Source organism: Aureobasidium pullulans, assembly GCF_000721785.1.
Source record: "Aureobasidium pullulans EXF-150 unplaced genomic scaffold scaffold_3, whole genome shotgun sequence".
In the NCBI taxonomy this organism is placed as follows: Eukaryota; Fungi; Ascomycota; class Dothideomycetes; order Dothideales; family Saccotheciaceae; genus Aureobasidium; species Aureobasidium pullulans.
Genome location: NW_021941023.1, coordinates 13,442 through 30,481, shown reverse-complemented (window position 1 = coordinate 30,481; position 17,040 = coordinate 13,442). Strand labels below are relative to the sequence as shown.

The following is a 17,040-nucleotide window of genomic DNA, read 5'->3' as shown; positions in this document are numbered from 1 at the left end:
CCTGCCCCATCTCTCACCCCAGATCTGGAACTGCCGCCCCTAGTCTCCAGCCACAAGAAGGACCACGAATTCAGCCCAAACACAAGATGATCTATCGCACGTGGTAGAACAACTATTCTCCTTCTGTCTTTCGAGGTAGGGCTGTCGTTCTTCTGATATAGGAGACTAGTCCCAAAGAAGACTCGAAGTAGGGTTGTCAAGATAGGGTTCAAGCTCGACGGTGGCTTTCCGCCCCTGCCAAGTCCGCCATCATTCTGCTTGGCATCTAACAATTTATGTTGTAGTCTCTAGACACTTATCGAGAGCTAACAACATGCACACCGAGTGGAAGTCTCCAAAGAACAGGAGGCACGAATTTATTCGATCACTGACGACGCTAGCCGCAAGAGCCCGAGACACCACCACCTAGCCCGCCAGCATCAGATAAAACAAGACAATTCCCATATCACTTTGGGTTGACCGTCGACAAGATCAGGACCAGGAAAATCGTCATGCATTCATTGCCAAGGTAGGCCTCAGCCTCTTTAGCGAACACGGGATCCAAGACCTCTGGAACACGCCACGAGCCATGTTCAAACCTCCTTCCTTTGCTTACACACACGGCACATTTTCTCGTCACCGCAGGCCAAGCTCGCAACGAGCATCTGACCTCCTAAGTTTTGCTGTTTGCATAGCTGAAGTCTTGTATCGATGACATTTAGCTTTCAATTCCACCCCAACGACGTCCTGCACCGCATGTGAGAGTTTCTATGGCTTGGACATCGATCATATGCCATGCCTGGGCAAGGAGCTAGAAACCAGAAGGGCAGAAGATGCAAAGTTATATAAACCCACGAAGGTCGTAGGTGGTGAACATTCAGATCTCAACTCTGCATCTTCATCGCTGCACGCTCATCGATATGCGATCTTTCTTCTTGCTTTCCACCGCTGCGGCGCTGGCCTTCGCCACTCCAGTGCCCCAGCAACTGGACCTCAGCATGGCCGATGCCATTCCTACACCTGAGAATGTTACCGTCCCTTCTGACGTCTCGTCACAGACTGTGGAGTTTGATATCGATGCCGCTCTGGAAGACGCAATTGTCGCAGTACTCACTGACGACAACACCATTGACGTCTCGGAAAGCACCGCTGACCCAATCAACGGTACTACTCCTATCCAAAAGCGTGCGGCTTGCTCCACTGTCGCACTTGGATCTGGACCTACTCCAAGCCCCGATACTGCAGCCGATTTCTTGAAGCTCGCCAGCATCTCGACTGCCGCCAATGGCGCCAGCGCTCCGTCTGGCTACACCGAGTCTTTCAAGAACGTGAAGGCAGCTGCCAATGCTTATGGTATGTACCATCCAGTTTCTCAAAAATCAGGCAGTCACTGACAACATGAAGGTTATCTTGGATTTACCACGCTCACTTCTTACAACGTCCAAACTTGTGCCGACAAGTGCGACAAGATCAATGGCTGCAACGCCATCAATATCTATTTCGAGAGAGATCCTCAGACCGACCCAGCCAACGCCGAGTGCAAGAACAACAACCCCGCCAGCACTACAAACATAAAGTGCATTTTTTGGGGTGGTCCTGTTACCACAGAGAACTCGGTCAACGCTGGTCAATGGCGCAGCAAGTTTCAAGTCGTCATCGCTGGTGCCAATGGCTATGTGAAGAATAGTATCGCCACTCCCACAGGATACTCTTCATCAGCGTATTACGGAGCTGCCTCCATCGACGCTCCGAAGGACTGCAACGGACAAAGCACTTTCATCACCTCGAAGGTCTTTACAGGCTCTCCTTTTGACGCTAGACTCTGCGCTGCTGCCTGCGATGCTCAGAACATCGACCATGCCAAAACAGGTGCACAACAATGCCGCTACTTCAACACCTATATTCTGTCTCGTAACAACGTTGCTCTCGGCCAATACTGTAACCTCTTCACTCAAGCTTGGACTGCTTCTCAGGCCACTTACAAGGGCATCACCAGCGGCGCAAACAAGTACACCATTTCTTACAGTTTTGGTGTCTCCGCTTCGTCCGATGCTGGCAACTGTAATAAGGAATCTTCTCCGCCAACCAGTGATACTGGCAAGCCGCCTGTGACTGGCCCATCGACTGGTGCTGATGGGTTCATCGACTGGAAGACCTTCAAGGCCAATGGCGTCAACCTGGGTAGCTGGTTGGAGAAGGAAAAGAACCATGGTGAGTTTATGCTCCTCACATTCGATTATTCGAGACATGTGCTAATGATGACTTCAAGACACATTCTGGTGGAACAGTATCAACGACGACCCTTCGATCATGGACGAATGGAGCTTGTGTGCCTCACTTGGTGCTCAGTGCGGACCTGTTTTCGAGGCTCGTTACGGATCGTACGTTACCAAAGCTGATATTGACAAGTTGGGAGCCGTCGGTGTCAACACCTTGAGAATTCCAACCACATATGCCGCCTGGGTTAAGGTACCCGGATCTCAGTTATACTCTGGTCAACAGAAAACATATCTCAAGGCAATCACAGATTATGCTATCAAGACCTACGGCATGCACGTCATCATCGGACTGCACTCGTAAGTCTCCTCCTGATAAAGACAGTCAATAGAAACCTCGCTCACACTAGAATTAGTCTTCCTGGCGGCATCAACAACCTCGACATCGGCGAAGCCTTCTTCCACAAAGAATGGTTCTACAACGAGACCAATCTTGCCTACTCCTACCAAGCTATCGATGGCATCCTCGACTTCATCAAAGCCTCAGGAAATCTCACCGCATGGACAATCGCCCCTATTAACGAGGCCGGCGATGATCTCTCCAAATTCGGTGGCCCTAACACTCTTTCGACCGCGGCAGCCGACTGGACAGGCAAGTACCTTAACGGATGCCTTGATCACATCGCTAAGCTCGACAAACGCATCCCCATGATGGTGCAAGATAGTTTCATGACACCCGGCGCGTGGTACAAATACTTTGACGCCTCTGCCAACGTCGTCATCGACACCCACGTCTACTTCTTCGCCGTCGCCGGTGCCTACTCCCAATACACACCCGGCGCTGTATGCGGACAGGCCAAGTGGATCTCCAACTTTGACAAATTCCCCAACTTTGTTGGCGAGTGGTCGTTGCAAATTCGCTTCAACAACACCTTTTCTGACCGTGAGAACAACTTCAACGTACAGAGGTTTGCTTTTGACAAGTATGCTTCTGGCGGCGCTTTCTGGAATGTACATTCGCACAGTGCTGCGGCTGTCAGTGGAGAGGGCACGCAGAGAGATTATTGGTCGTATGTTGATCTGATTGATCAGGGAGTCGTAAAGACTATTGATCCTTCTTATGCAGGTTGTGATGCTCTCTGAGCAGATTCAGTGGACTGGGAAGTTGGAATACACGGATCGTCGAGCCTGGCCCCAAGTTAAAACGGACATCTCTAGTGGAAACGACATCACGCGTTGCAAAGTCTTTATATAGATTGAGTAATTTGCTTGCTTGTTGATCAACCGTTTTCGCCCATATCCTCACGACTTCTCAAGTTCTATCAAACAAGCCTATGTCGGTCAACAATTGCGATTCATGATCTGCTTACATCATTAGAAAGAGCCAACAACTTCCACAATCCAGTCCACAGCTGGCTTGATAACGTTCAGATGAACATCATCACCGACTTTGGCGCCCATATCAAAGGCATGATCAACTCCTGGCACACTGTGCTCTTTATGAGGTATACCCTGCTTCTCCAAGGCTGCTGCAAAGTCTGTGACATGACAAGTCTCGAACAATCCATCTTGAGCGCCTGTATACTGGTATACTGGCGGATACTCAATCTTTTCACACAACTGAAGTGGAGCTGCCACAAAGTATCAATAAAGCCTTGTTGCAGAAGAGAAAACACAGGAGGAGGTACGGAAGTTCACATACAGATCTGATTGATTCCCTCCTTCGTAGCGCCGCCGGCCTGAGGAAACGCTAAATGGCGGTTCCCATCTTGCTCCGTAAATTGCGAGGATGGCGGAAGGCCTGCGTTTCCATAGTTTAGGCTGCGAGTTCATTAGCACGGTTGGTTTTCTGCGGGTCAGGAGATGGTTGACTTACAGTCAACAAGGCCAGAAGAGCGCCTGCTGATCCGCCGACTACAACTATCTGCTCTGTCTGGACATCGAAACCGTGGTCCTTGAGCTTCGACGGAATCTCTGTTTTGATCCAAGTCTCGACATCACGAATATCTTCGAGCTGGCCGTTGACGAAACTGGATTCTGGCACTAAGCGGTAGTCTGTCGAAACAATTACAAATTCATGCGAGAGAAATTCTTCAAACACCGGTCGACTGAATTCTTGACGATTGCCTCCTATCCAAGCACCTCCGTGAATGAACAACATAACCGGCGATGGAATGTTACGAGCTCCATATCTTTTGCTTGGTGAAAATACGTCAAGGTTAATGATTTTGTTTCCAACCTGCTTGTAAGTATATGTCAAGGAAGGCTCCATAGGCGGTTTCTTGCGATCATCATCCATTGTAAGTTTTGTGATCTGTCACAGGTTGAGAGTCAAGACTATACTACGAGAATGTATTTGACTCAAGAGCTCAGGGTTTCTGACTATGTTATAGGTGCAAGTGAGTATGTTCGGGATTATGGAGTGGTCCCGAGTTCCGCGCCGAACCGAACCTAGTTCATTCTGCGATCCCGGTCATCAGGCTCCTAAACGATTGCGTTCCTACGATCTCTTGCATTATAGTACACCTCGATTGCGCTAAAGAACTGCTCGACTCTACGGTCGCGGCCATGGCGTTCGATACTTGGGGGTCAAAGGTAGGTCGAAATCCCAAGGCATTGATTGTACTTCGCACGCTTCGGTTGACCTTCGGCTTTCGAATCTCGAAGGGGTTTCCGCGTTGTCATTCATCACATCGACAACAGCCTCAATTTTTCCTTACCTTCCCAGAGTTTCATATCACGACGATCTCGACTGACTCGAAGAAGAGCCAATACGAAGTGATCAGACTGTGCAGTCACAAGTGAACGCGACGCGACGCGACCGACTGCGACGATGACTGGTTGAATCCACTTTCTGGTCTCCCACGTTCCACATCACAACTTGCGTCAGGAGATCAAATTCTAGTATCTCAATTTGAAAATGCCGAGAGCTGCGCCCCCCGAGTGTAAGATGACGAGGTCCAGAACTTACTTCTACGCTAACATTTCATTCAGCATGGTAGAAATTTGCCTGCTACATATGTTGAAAGCGGCTAATCATCAGCGTAGTTTGACGTGCCGTCGTCGGAAAGTTAAGTGTAGGTCAAGCAAAGTCGGCTTTCGAGATATTTGCTGTCGTTGACTCATAGTCTCAAGGCGATGGCGTCCTCCCGATCTGTCGGAGATGTGCACAACGTCAAGAACAGTGCGACAGGCCAGAAGTGAAATCAAAATTCGTAGTGTACACTCCGAACTCTTCTCTAAGCAGATCTCGTCCACCGGAGATGCACCGTCCGAATTCTGTCGAGCGACCGCAACGTTCTGCCGTCCAGGCCACGAGCAATGTTGAACACAACGATCTTCGAGTCCCGGATCCGATCAATCCCCGTGCGGACCTAGGCAATCAGGTTGTAGCTGGTCTCTTGCACCACTATATCGAGCATTTGGCAGCTTGGTACGATCTTTGCGAGCATGACCGCCCATTTGAATTATTGGTCCCCATCAGAGCACTCGATCTGCCTGTTTTATTCAATGCTATCATAGCTTTCTCAGCTCAGCACATGACACTTTCGGATTCGCGATACGAGGTCATCAGCACTGTTTATCACAGTGCCTGTATACATGGACTTCTCAGCGGCTTAAGCGATTTCGATCCAGGTTTGCAGGAAGACTATCTCGTCGCAGCTTGCCTTTTACGCTCTTTCGAAATTCTGAAAGGTAGGTCTTCTTACACTGCAGTCTTCACGCAAGTCTGACCGTTCACAGCGGACTCAAGACAAGAGCAGCGTCACCTTCTTGGAGCTTATCGTTTCTCCTCAACAGAGGAGATTGACATGACTTCTGCAGGCTTACTTCAAGCGGGGGCCTGGAACTATCTACGAGAAGAAATTACGGTTGCGCTGGAATGTCGAAGGCCTGTCAGACTCACCATCAATCTTGACATCAGAACTGTGGGCCCCCAACCCGAGAGTATGCACGCCAATACCATTACTTACATATTGGCTCGAGTCATAAACTACTGCTTTAATCGTGGCAGTACGAACCAGCAAGAGGACTCTAACCACGACGAATGGACGAGCCTGAAGGGTGATCTTACCTACTGGAAAGAAGGTCTTCCAACCTCGTACGAACCTTACTCAAGAGCATCGAAAGAAGGCAATGTCTTTCCTTCTGCATGGTATCTACGGCCATGGCACAGTAAGCTTGACAGTTCTTTTGGTAGAGAAGCTGCTGAAGCAAACACAGTTGCAGCTGCAGAATATTATTTGACAGCCCAGACACTTCTACTCCTACACAATTCCGATACTGTCCTGGACGTCAAAAACGTGGAAGGACTTTGCGGTATAGCATACACCAACGAAAGCAAAGCAGCAAGAGTCAATGCCTTTGGGCCTATGGCCTTTTGTAAGTCTTCATTACTTTCAGAGTGTACCAAGATACTGATTTTTTAGGTGGGAGATACTTAACAGATCCAAAGCAACGTGAAGGCCTCAAGTAATTACTGCTAACCAGTAGCCTAGAAGTTGGATGGCCTGTTCACCGGATACTGAAGGATCTGGAAACCTTCTGGCACCGCTGATCAGGTTGGAGCGGTGTTTCGGTGATGCTTGCCGGATTGGGTTAGTGTAGGCGAAGTCTCCGCCTTTCCCGCTCACCGAGCCCGCATCCTTGTTCTCGCCAACGACACCCTTTGGAGCTAGTGTTGGCGAACTTATGTACAGATTCGACCATGGAGATGGCTTATAATGAGCCATCAATGGTTATAAAGGCCATGTCTCGTCCTGCATTTGATTTCGACACATCAATTTGACCCGTACCAAATCCCCTTCCTCACGTTCTCAGCGATGATGTTCCTCAGACATGTTGCGAGGGTAAGACCTTCGGCTACCTCTCGCTACATCTCACTCGGAACTCATGGCAAGCCAATTCGCAATCTGTCTTCCATGCCTGTCACCGTCCCTGTGACAGGCGAAGAAGTGGCTGCCAAGAAGCTGGGTTGGCGTAATCTCGAGTTGGCAACACGAGCACTACATCGCGATGGTCTTGTCGTATTGCAGGACACCATTGCACACTCCAGGCTCGACGCTTTGAATAAGACCATGGTCCAGGATGCACTCAAGCTCCAAGCCCAAGGGGACGCTGGACCATTCAATTACAACAAAGGGTCTGTGGTAAAATATTGTCTAGCTTGAACACGCTGACAATGAAGCAGAAATACACAGCAAGACCCACCAATGATCAAGTCCCAGTTCGACCCATCCATCTTCCTCAACCCTTTGGCTACACAAGTCACCACTTCCGTACTTGGCCCAAAACCACGTTTGACGTTTATGTCAGGCAACAGCGCACTCCCTCCTGCGCCTGGAGTTGAACCACAATCTCAACCGGTTCACACAGATGCTGACTTTGACCATCCCGAGTCACCATTCGCTCTCGTTGTCAATGTACCCCTTATCGACATGGACATTCACAATGGCAGTACAGAGGTCTGGCTCGGCACCCACAACACCACTTCCCTAGCTGCTCAGGAAGGCAAGCAAGGTGATAGAGCTAGTGGTCGCATCGCGAAGGACTTGCTCAAGGAGCGAAGACAACAGCGACCGCCATCACAGCCACTAGTACGCAAAGGCTCGATTGTGATAAGAGATCTCAGGTTATGGCATGCTGGAAAGCCCAACTTCAGCAGCGACATCAGAGTTATGCTAGCGATGATACATTTTGCGCCTTGGTATCGGTAAGTCAACACACTACATGTGATGATGACACAATGACTTGCTAATGGCCTCTGCAGAAACGCGATGAAGGTTAAGTTCTCGGAGGATCTGGAAGCTGTGCTTGATCGTGATGGAAGCGGCTTGCAAATCCAGAAGACTTTGGTATCTGAGCAGACGATCTTGGATGAGTATCTCAATCGCGGATATGGTAATTCGTATAACTTTGATCAGGAGTCACGTCTTGAGAATTTCTGAGAGCTCGGCAACTGTGTTCGAAAGAAGTCTTGCAATCATCGAATTACTAAGTAGATATGACTTTTATATGATACTAAGCCGGTGCTTCTATACCTGCATGTTTGATAGAGCTGAGAAGAGCAACCATGAACTTGTTCCTGCGAGACGCACGTAATGATTCGTTCGAGAAATTTGACTGTGGAGATGTGTTAGCAGTGCTTCAGACAGTGGAAGAACAAATATGCTTACCTTGTGTCTGATTTCAATCATGAGATCAAGATGACTGAGGTTGCCAACACCGACAACCTCGACGTCAAGACCCGGTTGGTAATCCCTGGCATTCTCCGGAGATCTGACAAACTCTTCGAGGTCGCTACGCAAAGCGACAATCTCTGCTGAAGTAGTGTTGGCAGATACTCCGAGAGTGATGCGTTCCTTCATTGCCTTGCTTCGGGATACGTTCTCAATCCAGTGTCCATTGGCGACGATGTGTGAAATCTGCACAGTCTTGTCATTGTCGACGCGGCGGAACACACTGTACATCAATGAGATGTGCTCAACAATAAGCTCAGTCTTGTCAATGTCGACTCTGTCGCCAACATCGTAAGGGTGCTTGACAAAAAGGAAGATGCAGCAACCAAGAAACTCAGTGACTGTACCACCAATAGCGAAAGCCAGACCAGTAAGTACAGACCAAAGTTGAGCAGTCTTCGTAGCCAAAGTCTTGCTGAAGAAAGCGGCATAGATAAAGGCGATAGCGACGAAGACGACGACGACAAGCATGCGGTCGAGCACCTCGATGGCTTGACTGATGTCGTGCATACTTGAAGCTCTGTTCTTACGTTCTTGTCCGACTTCCATTACTAGCATGATCATTTCATCCAGACTGACATCGCCATTGCAGTCTTTGTCAAGAGCGTTGAAGATCTCGTCTGCTTCTTCAGCTTGAGCGGGCCCAAGAACGTCGCGGATGTCTTGTACAAGAAGCACATCTTTGCCTTCGGGTACAAAGCTAAGCCAAAGGCGACGCGCCAGTGCCTTGGACGCACGACGAGTCTCCAGGGCGCTGATGACGATGGAATGGGCGGAGTTTGGATTGAAGATGGCTTTTCCTGAGATTTCCGAAGCGATGTTACCGAATGCCGACGTGACCTTATCTCTGGCACGGCCGATATCGTTGATGACAGTGGTACGGATACCAGCTTGACCGAGCTTTTTCTTGATGCCCGAGGTGTCAGGGTCGAAGATATCATAGTCCAAGTCCGCAAACTCGCGTGAGAAAGGTGGAGAGAGCTGTCGAGAAGCATCGTACATAATGTCCAAGATAGAGATCAACCTCTTCGAATCTTTGATCTTTCTGTCGTATTGCTTACGATGATAGTTGATACTGATGAGCTGGACGAAAAACTTCTCGGCTAAAAAGACCGCCGCGACCGCGATGGTAGCAAGACAAACCGTATGAAGTGTTTGTACCCACTTGTCGCCGCAATGACCATGATCGAAGGAACAGATAACAGGAACAGTTGCCCAATTTGCGATTGAGGCGAAGAACAAGCTAAGAGGAATCTCAAGAGCCATCAGTACCAGCGAGTACTTTCGGATACCGGTGCTGATTAGTCCACAAGCTGCTTGAAAGATAAGAGGCAGTGCTTTGGCCAGCAGCTTGCAGATCCATAAGCCAACCCAGACTATCTCCAACCAGATGAAGAGGCCGAGAAGTCGTATGTTCCCAGCTCTTGCATCCTTGTACACGGTATCGAAAAGAGCAAGAGGGATGACCAGAAGTGTTGCGACTGGCAACACGTAAAGCGCATATCGCGTGATGATTGAGAAGCCGTGAACCTTCTTGATCAAGTTGCCAATCTGCGTGAGAGTGTCATCGCTGGTGTCTGAATACGGATTCGCTTGCTCGGGTTGGCCCAAAGACGACGTCGTTCTTCGGCGTCCTTGGAGTTGGATCGTCGGACGCGGCTTGGGTGAGTCGGGTGATTCGATAGCAGTAGCAGTGACAGTTATGTCGGTCTTGAACTTGTGGTCCACAGACCCGTAAGTAGGGATCTCGATCGGTATGATTGCTTCGTCGCTCGCCATTGTGAGTGAGTAGCAAGGGCCAGGCTGGAAAAAGTGTCTGAGAATGATGAAACAACCGGGTGCCGAATTGTGAAGGAAAGAGGTAGAGAAGGGCTGTATGATAGGCGGCTGGAGATGGGAGAAGACTAGGGCAATGTATATATGATCAACACCTTCAGACGAACCTTTGGAATTGATCGCTGAACTCACCATTTGCCTATTGGTCGCAACTTTCCCAGAACAACACGCGTAGCTGCTCCTTCTGGAGTACTAAATGATCTAGACGCGGCATTCGCGAAGACCTTTGTCCCATTCTGAGCTGAATGTCTTCCCTTACAGGCTTGTCTTTGTGGTTGATGCTCACAGCGTTCTTGATATGCAGCAAAGTGTGGTAAGTATGCCATCCTGAAGCAAGTATCTCAGCTAGAGCTGGATACACGTGCTTTAGATGCAAGACGATCGCTCCGCAAAGTATAAATCTCAGGTCGTGTGTCTTCCCGTTTTGTCGGCTGCAGCACGCTATGTCGGTACGTACCAATCGGAATCGGGCTGTTGCTTACAAGATTGGGCTCGGCCATACACTCCGCTAAAGATTCAGAAGGTTCAACCTCAGGTGTGTTCGTTACAGATAGCCGAAGTATGTGGAAGAGCAGGTTTGATGCAAGAAGTCAAGCAGAACTGGTCGCAATGATATCAACCACCCTTGCGTTGGTTCGGCATCGTCGATTGAGCCGGAGTCGACAGGGAGATGCGTATGGGTTTGCTTCGGGCATAGGTGGGCAGAAGCTGCGCTACGGCACCTATGTGGCATATGGTTTGATACGCGCATTATTTGGTTGCTACTCATCGCGGTCTGTCGCGTCTCCAGTAGGTCAAGAAAAGATCTTTGAGTTGAGCAATCACAGCCCGCAGTGTTTGTTAAAGTCCATTTTCGCGCAGACTTCATCTTGTTCTGTGTGCCATCCATGCAAGATTGGAGTTTGCTTTAGAAGTATGTGAACGTCGAGATCTTAAGGTGGGGAACCGAGCGCGGCTCTCATGCAAGAGCTACCGAGCTTTCTTCGAGAACACTGAGGCGTGCGAAGCGCACGCCAAGAGCATTCCTCCATCCCCATCAGCTGTGTGTGTAACCAACTGCTAAGCCTGACTGCTTATATCAGAGGTACTTAAGTTGAAGACTCCAAGATTCAATTCCGTCGTTTTGCATGCGGAACAGAAGAGTGGGCGATGGATACAGACGCGCTTGGCAGCTAGACATCTATGTACGTTCGTTAACGTCTCCACACGCGCTTACAGTTCTTTCCCTTCGTTTTAGCTTCTTCTTGCTTTCCTTGACACAGCTGAACGACTTCTATACATGATGTGAATGTCAGCATGGCGGCACGCTCGGTCTGGCCGAGAATGTTGTTCTTACATCTAACACAAGTTGTGAAATCCGCCCCTTAAACCTACAATCATGCTTCGAGAATCAGGAATCCAGCACACCCTCACACACAAGCGAACCGTATGCGCGCTTGAACCCTTCTTCAGCTGGGCATTTAGGACGTTTATTGTACCAGGATGTTGAAGTCACGCATCTGGAAAATGGCATGTACCCATCGACCTGTTGCTGTCCCGAGTCCGGGTGATTATCTAGTTTCTGCACCCTATATATTCGCATTCCTGGAGCACCGATTGAGTATATCCATCCATCCCCATTCTACTCCATAATCATGCAGACTGGCAAGGAAACAACAGAGACTCACACCGTCTGGCTCGACGGCGAGGAACGAGCCTTCCCTGACCCACAGTGGAAGACTGGCATGAGGGCCAGATTTCCATGGACTGGATTCATCGCACTTTCGACGGTTCTTCTTTGCGCAGCAAGCTCAGTCATTGTCCTACTTGTCTCGGATGGTCATTCGCAAAAACGCTGGGCTGATAAAGTTGCGCCCAACGTCTTGCTATCCGGTTTCAATGGCATCGCAAATATCTGTTTCGGTGTTGCTATTGGAAACGGCGTCGCCATCACCTGGTGGAGAAAGGCTCTTAAGGGTGCCACTATTCAGGACCTTCACCGTTCCTGGGCGTTCAGTTCGAGTATCAAAGACGTCGTGATCTATGGAAAATACTTCAACTTCATCGCTTTGGCGGCTCTGGCTGCAAAGCTGACCATTATCGACGGTATACTTCTTCAAAAAGCCGCCAGCACTGCTATCGGAGATGACCTTGGGATCAAGGTCAAGGTTTCATCCTTTGTTAACGATACTATGCCTTTTACCGGGACCATAGCGGGAAGGTCTAGTAACGAAACATCCTTCTATGACTGGTTCAATAAGGATCTTGATCGGTGGTCTAAAAGCTCTGGCATCTTTCCGAACCCATACATTTACTGCAACGGTACATGTATACTCGATCTTCACGGCGCTGGGTTCGAGTTTGATTGTGCGAGCGAGGAGATCCCGATGAATTACGGAGCAGACGCCGTTCAAGACGCAGTAACACTCGCTACATCCAACGATACTTCCACATTCAATGGGACGTTTGAGTACAGTCTCTTTGGTATCACCTTCGAATCGTTCTACGGGGATGCCGAAGTGGACGGTGACTACTCAAGAATTGTCATGAATGTGACATCGACTACGGCCTCCAATAATGAGAACGATACGCACAGTTGCCCCGGTAACGTTACCAAACACAGCTGCGTACTTCGACCTGCAATCATTAGCTATCCTGTTACTATTGAGGACACTAGCCAGAGTCTAGCGGAAAATGTCCAGAGCTCTGCTACCAAGGCCATCAGCAACATGTATCTTGGATACAACACAACTTCATATGGCGGACAAGTATACTATGAGGACGAACGACAGTACAATGCGACCAACAAGCAACTCAACAACTACTCGCTCGTGGCTTACAAGGATACTGTCGAAGACCATTTCAGGGGCAACGGCACCATGGAAACTTCCATTGCAGGGCTTGCCAAAGCACTCGTTCGCTACTATCAAGGAAGTAGTTCCATGCATTTCGATGGTATTTACGGATTTCTGGTCACGCAGAACGGCTCGGCCGAAATCACCTATGGAGCTGTGCCCCTGACTCCAAATGGCTGCGACTTAGAATACAAAGATCCACTGGACACTCTTGTTCAGGATATCAACGCGTTGATGTTCAGTCTCTCCGTTGATCCATGGCTGTTGAATGGGGCCAACAACAATTGGTCAGAATACAAGACAATCAACGCAACGCAATACGGCACCAGCATCCACTACAAGACTAATAGAGCCTTCATGTATGGCGCAATCGCCTCTATACTTCTGTGTATTCTCTGCGTCATGCCAAGCTACTACGGCTACTGGCAGCTTGGACGCGACGTCACTCTTGGACCATTCGAGATTGCCAACGCTTTCCGTGCCCCTGTTCTGGATCATCCCGCGGTTGCTAACGCAGGAGTCAAAGATCTGATCAGAGAAGTCGGCAAAAGAGAAGTCAAGTATGGAGAGATGGTTCATAACGAGGCCCCAGGCCGTTTGGCCATCGCTGAGCCGGATGCCGTGAGAAGAGTCCATCCAAGGATCAACGACAGAAGATGGTGAACACAAAAGAGAGGTCAAGTGGCTATGAGGAGAGTCACCCGGTCAGGCTAGCGCTCGCAACTATTCTCAGTTCACTCGGTGAGAGCCCTTTTTGGGGTTTCCCTAACCCTGAGAACCCTCCAACTTCGGAATTGCTTCTGTATAGTTTCCAATATACTGTCCCTCGCAGTTATACATCTGTGCGTGCTCACCGCGAGACAAGTGGCACAATCCAACACATCATTCTCACGCCTTCGTATGTAGACGATCGCGGTGTTCGGATACTGCCCCTACTCCTTTCCGCGAGAAAATCGGGCTGAAAAGATCGTCAACTTCTGCCGCACTTACGCTTCAAGATGTTCGCACCTTCTTGTCATTCCGAGGTCACAACATCAGCAGTGAGTACGATTTTCAGGGATTCGATGGTCGTCGGCTTTTCGAGGTGTAATATTGTGGCGGAATAGCGGGTGGTCTCATCCAATCACGATCAAATGGCAGCGTACTAGTTCTACCAATCAGAGGAAACGCTCGAGAATCCTTCAGGCAGCCATGATCAACCGGACAGCCAACTTTGATCATATCACAAGCATAGATTATGACCCACCTCTGCTCCTGTTGTATCATCATCCACCAATTTCAACAGTCCCAGAGAAAGAGTCACACAAACACATTCCGTGAGATCGACCACTATGAAAGGGGAGACGGACGTCTACTGATGTCTTCAGGGTTTCATCATGGCCATGCAAGCCCAACCCGACCTAAGCAAGATGTCCCTCGAAGCCGAAACATACACGTCAACCGGGCAATTCTCCAAAGCGGAAGAACTTTACAAGCGCATGATTGACATCACTCAGCATCATGAGGGCCCAGAATCTACCTCTCGAGAGCTTTACAATCTTTCCGCTGCTCTGATCAACCAGGAAAAATATAAAGAAGCAGAGCTTACGCTGAGAGATTTGCTCATTCAGCTCACGGGCCGGCTTGTAGATGGCGACTCCGGCCATTTTCTTGAACAAAAGGCTGGTGCTGTTGGTCTTCTTTGTCGTGCGTTGAAAGGGCAGGGCAAATCAGAAGAGGCAGAGATGCTGGAGAAGAATGCTGCTGATCAGCAAAAGCAACTGCAAGCTCGCGGTAACGCCTACGGGCTCTCACAATTGTAGACGACTATTGGCTCAAACACGTCGAAGAGTCATGGGGTTCTTCACATGTGGTCCTGTTTAAAGATCTTTATTTTTATTCTGACGGTACTTGCACTTATGATACGGATACAGCATTCTGAAACCCATCTCTATGCTCTCAAAATGCCCGCTTTTTCCTCTAGGAACATTTAGACATCATCATAAAACACGATAAACCGGGTGAAAAAAATGCTGACATGATCAATCTGGCCCAAAACGAACTCAACGAGCTTAAATTGACGATTCAAATGTAGAAAGGTTATTCAGACTTATGAGATGTGTTTCTCGAAGCTTCATACAGTGCGCAACTAATACAAGTTGGCTACTTATAAGAACAGTGAGGCACCGACTGAAAGCATCCCAACAACGCCCGCTGCTGCTGTAGTCTTACTAGGCTCTTTGGCCGAAGGATAGGTCTTGCACAGATATCGTGCCAGCTGACTAGCAAGCATATGCTCCCTGAAATGTTGATCCACTCCACCGGCAATGTAGATGGTATGATTGGCGTGAGTACCTCCGTGGTTCACGCCCCAGCAGAGACGCTCACCTACGACCTCGTCCTCCTTCTTTCCAGTCTTGCTTCCCTGCTTAGGCCATTCGCGAGACGTCTCGTACAAAGCGTCCCATTGGAATTTGCTGAACACCTTGCCATCACTGGTGTCCTTCCACACAAATTTGCGATGGCCGTAGGAAAATCTTCTGGGTGACCAGTTCTTTGACTTTGAGGCTCGGTCGGGCAACTCCAGACACATGCCCACCCTCGGGTTTTGTAGCTTCAGCCAGTAGGCACCTCCACCAGGCACTCTGTTGATGGTGACAGTGACGGCACCTGCAGCAGGTAAGAACTCTCCTGCACGTCGAAGAACAGCTTCGGTGATTGGTGCATCGTCCATCCATATCGCCTGCATAGCATACAATGTGCTGGTGTCAGTTGAGTCTTTGACAAACATCCAGTGAGAGCGCTGACCGAGCATGAGAAGTTCCGAACCATGCGAAATTCTGTATGCTGTTGGTGGAAGCGATGGGTTTAGCGTGGGTGCGAACTTTGGTACGTTTTCTGGGAAAAGAATTCTGATGTTCTCGGGAGCAGTACTGTTATACGCCTTGAGATCCACATCGCGAGGCTTTGCATTTTCCCATTCGCAGATAGTTTTTTGGTCCTGGTCAAACGATCAGCTTCGCCACGGGTCAGGTGTACGCATGATCAACGATAGAATGACAATAGAATCATCGAAGCAAATTTGCACGAAACAAGGAGGTACTCACCATACTCAGAACATGGTCTGTCGATCTGCCATTGGCCTTGAGCTCAGCGTCCGCACTAAGTACGGTCGGTGGCATAAGAACTCCTGCGAACCGCGGACTTGTCAAAGCCGCTTTCCCGAGTATAGATTTCCTTTCTCGGAGCACATCGAGCTGTCGCTCGAACATCTTTCGATGTGCCTTGAGCATGTTCTTCTTGATCGTGGGCATAAGCTTCTCGAGCAACTCGATAGAAGCTTGATGAGCTACGATTGCCTGGTCGAATTTCCCGTGATACTCCAGGACGAAGCCGTGTACAACGACGGTGTATATCTTCGTCATGCTTTTTGCTATGGCGGAACTCATTGCGAGAAAGGTTCAGATGGTATACCGTAAATGGCAGCGTAGATATGAGAAGACAAGTAGATAGACAGATTGGTCGATGTGATTTATGATGGGTGGATTGCGAGATCGTGGAGGGAGAGTCGAAGGTAAATACACGACTCTCTGGCACACGCTTATCTGCCTGATCCTACGGCCTCAAGCATTGTCCCAGCTCCAATTCCCAGAGCCACCCATACAGGCGTCTGAGATCACAAGGAAGACACACATCAATACCACTTCAGTCGTAGTATGGATGCCTGCCCGGTATACCAAGCGCTGTCAGTTCGTGTAGAATCAGCTAGCTAAGCCTCTAGTCGCTGGGCAAGGTATGGTTTCGGAGCTTGTAGCCGACGAACTTGCGTTCTTCTTTGTGGGGAGACGAGCGACCGAGATGAGACGGTGAATTAGTGTGTATAGCACTGCCCATGGCTGTTGTGCCTTGTCGAAACACTGCCTGTTTCTGCTGGAATTGGCAATGGCTGTGCTTCTG

At 49.2% G+C, this 17,040-nt stretch overlaps 8 protein-coding genes across 8 annotated transcripts; 5 read left to right on the top strand and 3 right to left on the bottom strand.

Moving 5' to 3' along the window:
* Positions 1 to 899: 899 nt before the first annotated feature.
* Positions 900 to 3,405, top strand: M438DRAFT_394533 (glycoside hydrolase; the record flags this gene model as incomplete). The annotated part of the gene is made up of 4 exons (XM_029909167.1): positions 900 to 1,332; positions 1,384 to 2,190; positions 2,249 to 2,555; positions 2,612 to 3,405. The coding sequence occupies 4 exons, from the start codon at positions 900 to 902 to the stop codon at positions 3,336 to 3,338; spliced, it is 2,274 nt and encodes a 757-aa protein (XP_029763554.1). The 3' UTR covers positions 3,339 to 3,405.
* Positions 3,406 to 3,569: 164 nt separating this feature from the next.
* Positions 3,570 to 4,494, bottom strand: M438DRAFT_352216 (alpha/beta-hydrolase; the record flags this gene model as incomplete). The annotated part of the gene is made up of 3 exons (XM_029906777.1): positions 3,570 to 3,826; positions 3,898 to 3,934; positions 4,072 to 4,494. 3 exons carry the CDS (start codon positions 4,492 to 4,494, stop codon positions 3,570 to 3,572), a joined length of 717 nt encoding a protein of 238 aa, XP_029763553.1.
* A 426-nt stretch (positions 4,495 to 4,920) lies between these two features.
* On the top strand, positions 4,921 to 6,845 carry M438DRAFT_123989 (uncharacterized protein). Its single transcript, XM_029898768.1, has 7 exons — positions 4,921 to 5,140; positions 5,190 to 5,193; positions 5,244 to 5,272; positions 5,331 to 5,891; positions 5,940 to 6,371; positions 6,420 to 6,578; positions 6,626 to 6,845. Exons 1-7 carry the CDS (start codon positions 5,116 to 5,118, stop codon positions 6,670 to 6,672), a joined length of 1,257 nt encoding a protein of 418 aa, XP_029763552.1. The 5' UTR covers positions 4,921 to 5,115; the 3' UTR covers positions 6,673 to 6,845.
* Positions 6,846 to 7,117: 272 nt separating this feature from the next.
* Positions 7,118 to 8,143, top strand: M438DRAFT_331895 (uncharacterized protein; the record flags this gene model as incomplete). Its single annotated transcript, XM_029903442.1, has 3 exons — positions 7,118 to 7,338; positions 7,387 to 7,908; positions 7,966 to 8,143. The coding sequence occupies 3 exons, from the start codon at positions 7,118 to 7,120 to the stop codon at positions 8,141 to 8,143; spliced, it is 921 nt and encodes a 306-aa protein (XP_029763551.1).
* Positions 8,144 to 8,216: 73 nt separating this feature from the next.
* M438DRAFT_311884 (uncharacterized protein) lies at positions 8,217 to 10,213 on the bottom strand (the record flags this gene model as incomplete). The annotated part of the gene is made up of 2 exons (XM_029902497.1): positions 8,217 to 8,318; positions 8,372 to 10,213. The coding sequence occupies 2 exons, from the start codon at positions 10,211 to 10,213 to the stop codon at positions 8,217 to 8,219; spliced, it is 1,944 nt and encodes a 647-aa protein (XP_029763550.1).
* Positions 10,214 to 11,904: 1,691 nt separating this feature from the next.
* Positions 11,905 to 13,822, top strand: M438DRAFT_362277 (uncharacterized protein; the record flags this gene model as incomplete). Its single annotated transcript, XM_029907573.1, has 1 exon — positions 11,905 to 13,822. The coding sequence occupies one exon, from the start codon at positions 11,905 to 11,907 to the stop codon at positions 13,765 to 13,767; it is 1,863 nt and encodes a 620-aa protein (XP_029763549.1). The 3' UTR covers positions 13,768 to 13,822.
* Positions 13,823 to 14,501: 679 nt separating this feature from the next.
* Positions 14,502 to 14,926, top strand: M438DRAFT_289856 (uncharacterized protein). The gene has a single exon (XM_029901694.1). The coding sequence runs from the start codon at positions 14,514 to 14,516 to the stop codon at positions 14,904 to 14,906; it is 393 nt and encodes a 130-aa protein (XP_029763548.1). The 5' UTR covers positions 14,502 to 14,513; the 3' UTR covers positions 14,907 to 14,926.
* A 278-nt stretch (positions 14,927 to 15,204) lies between these two features.
* M438DRAFT_362275 (uncharacterized protein) lies at positions 15,205 to 17,031 on the bottom strand. Its single transcript, XM_029907572.1, has 2 exons — positions 16,191 to 17,031; positions 15,205 to 16,084 (listed from the first exon to the last, which is right to left on the bottom strand). Exons 1-2 carry the CDS (start codon positions 16,530 to 16,532, stop codon positions 15,251 to 15,253), a joined length of 1,176 nt encoding a protein of 391 aa, XP_029763547.1. The 5' UTR covers positions 16,533 to 17,031; the 3' UTR covers positions 15,205 to 15,250.
* Between the last annotated feature and the right edge of the window lie 9 nt (positions 17,032 to 17,040).

Coding starts and splice junctions, on each gene's coding strand:
- M438DRAFT_123989 (XM_029898768.1), top strand. CDS start 5,116: ATGCCGAGAGCTGCGCCCCCCGAGT. Junction 5,273..5,330: donor CCGTCGTCGGAAAGTTAAGT/GTAGGTCAAGCA, acceptor CATAGTCTCAAG/GCGATGGCGTCCTCCCGATC. Junction 6,579..6,625: donor CTTTGGGCCTATGGCCTTTT/GTAAGTCTTCAT, acceptor CTGATTTTTTAG/GTGGGAGATACTTAACAGAT.
- M438DRAFT_289856 (XM_029901694.1), top strand. CDS start 14,514: ATGTCCCTCGAAGCCGAAACATACACGTCAACCGGGCAATTCTCCAAA.
- M438DRAFT_362275 (XM_029907572.1), bottom strand. CDS start 16,532: ATGAGTTCCGCCATAGCAAAAAGCATGACGAAGATATACACCGTCGTT. Junction 16,085..16,190: donor CAGACCATGTTCTGAGTATG/GTGAGTACCTCC, acceptor TCGTTTGACCAG/GACCAAAAAACTATCTGCGA.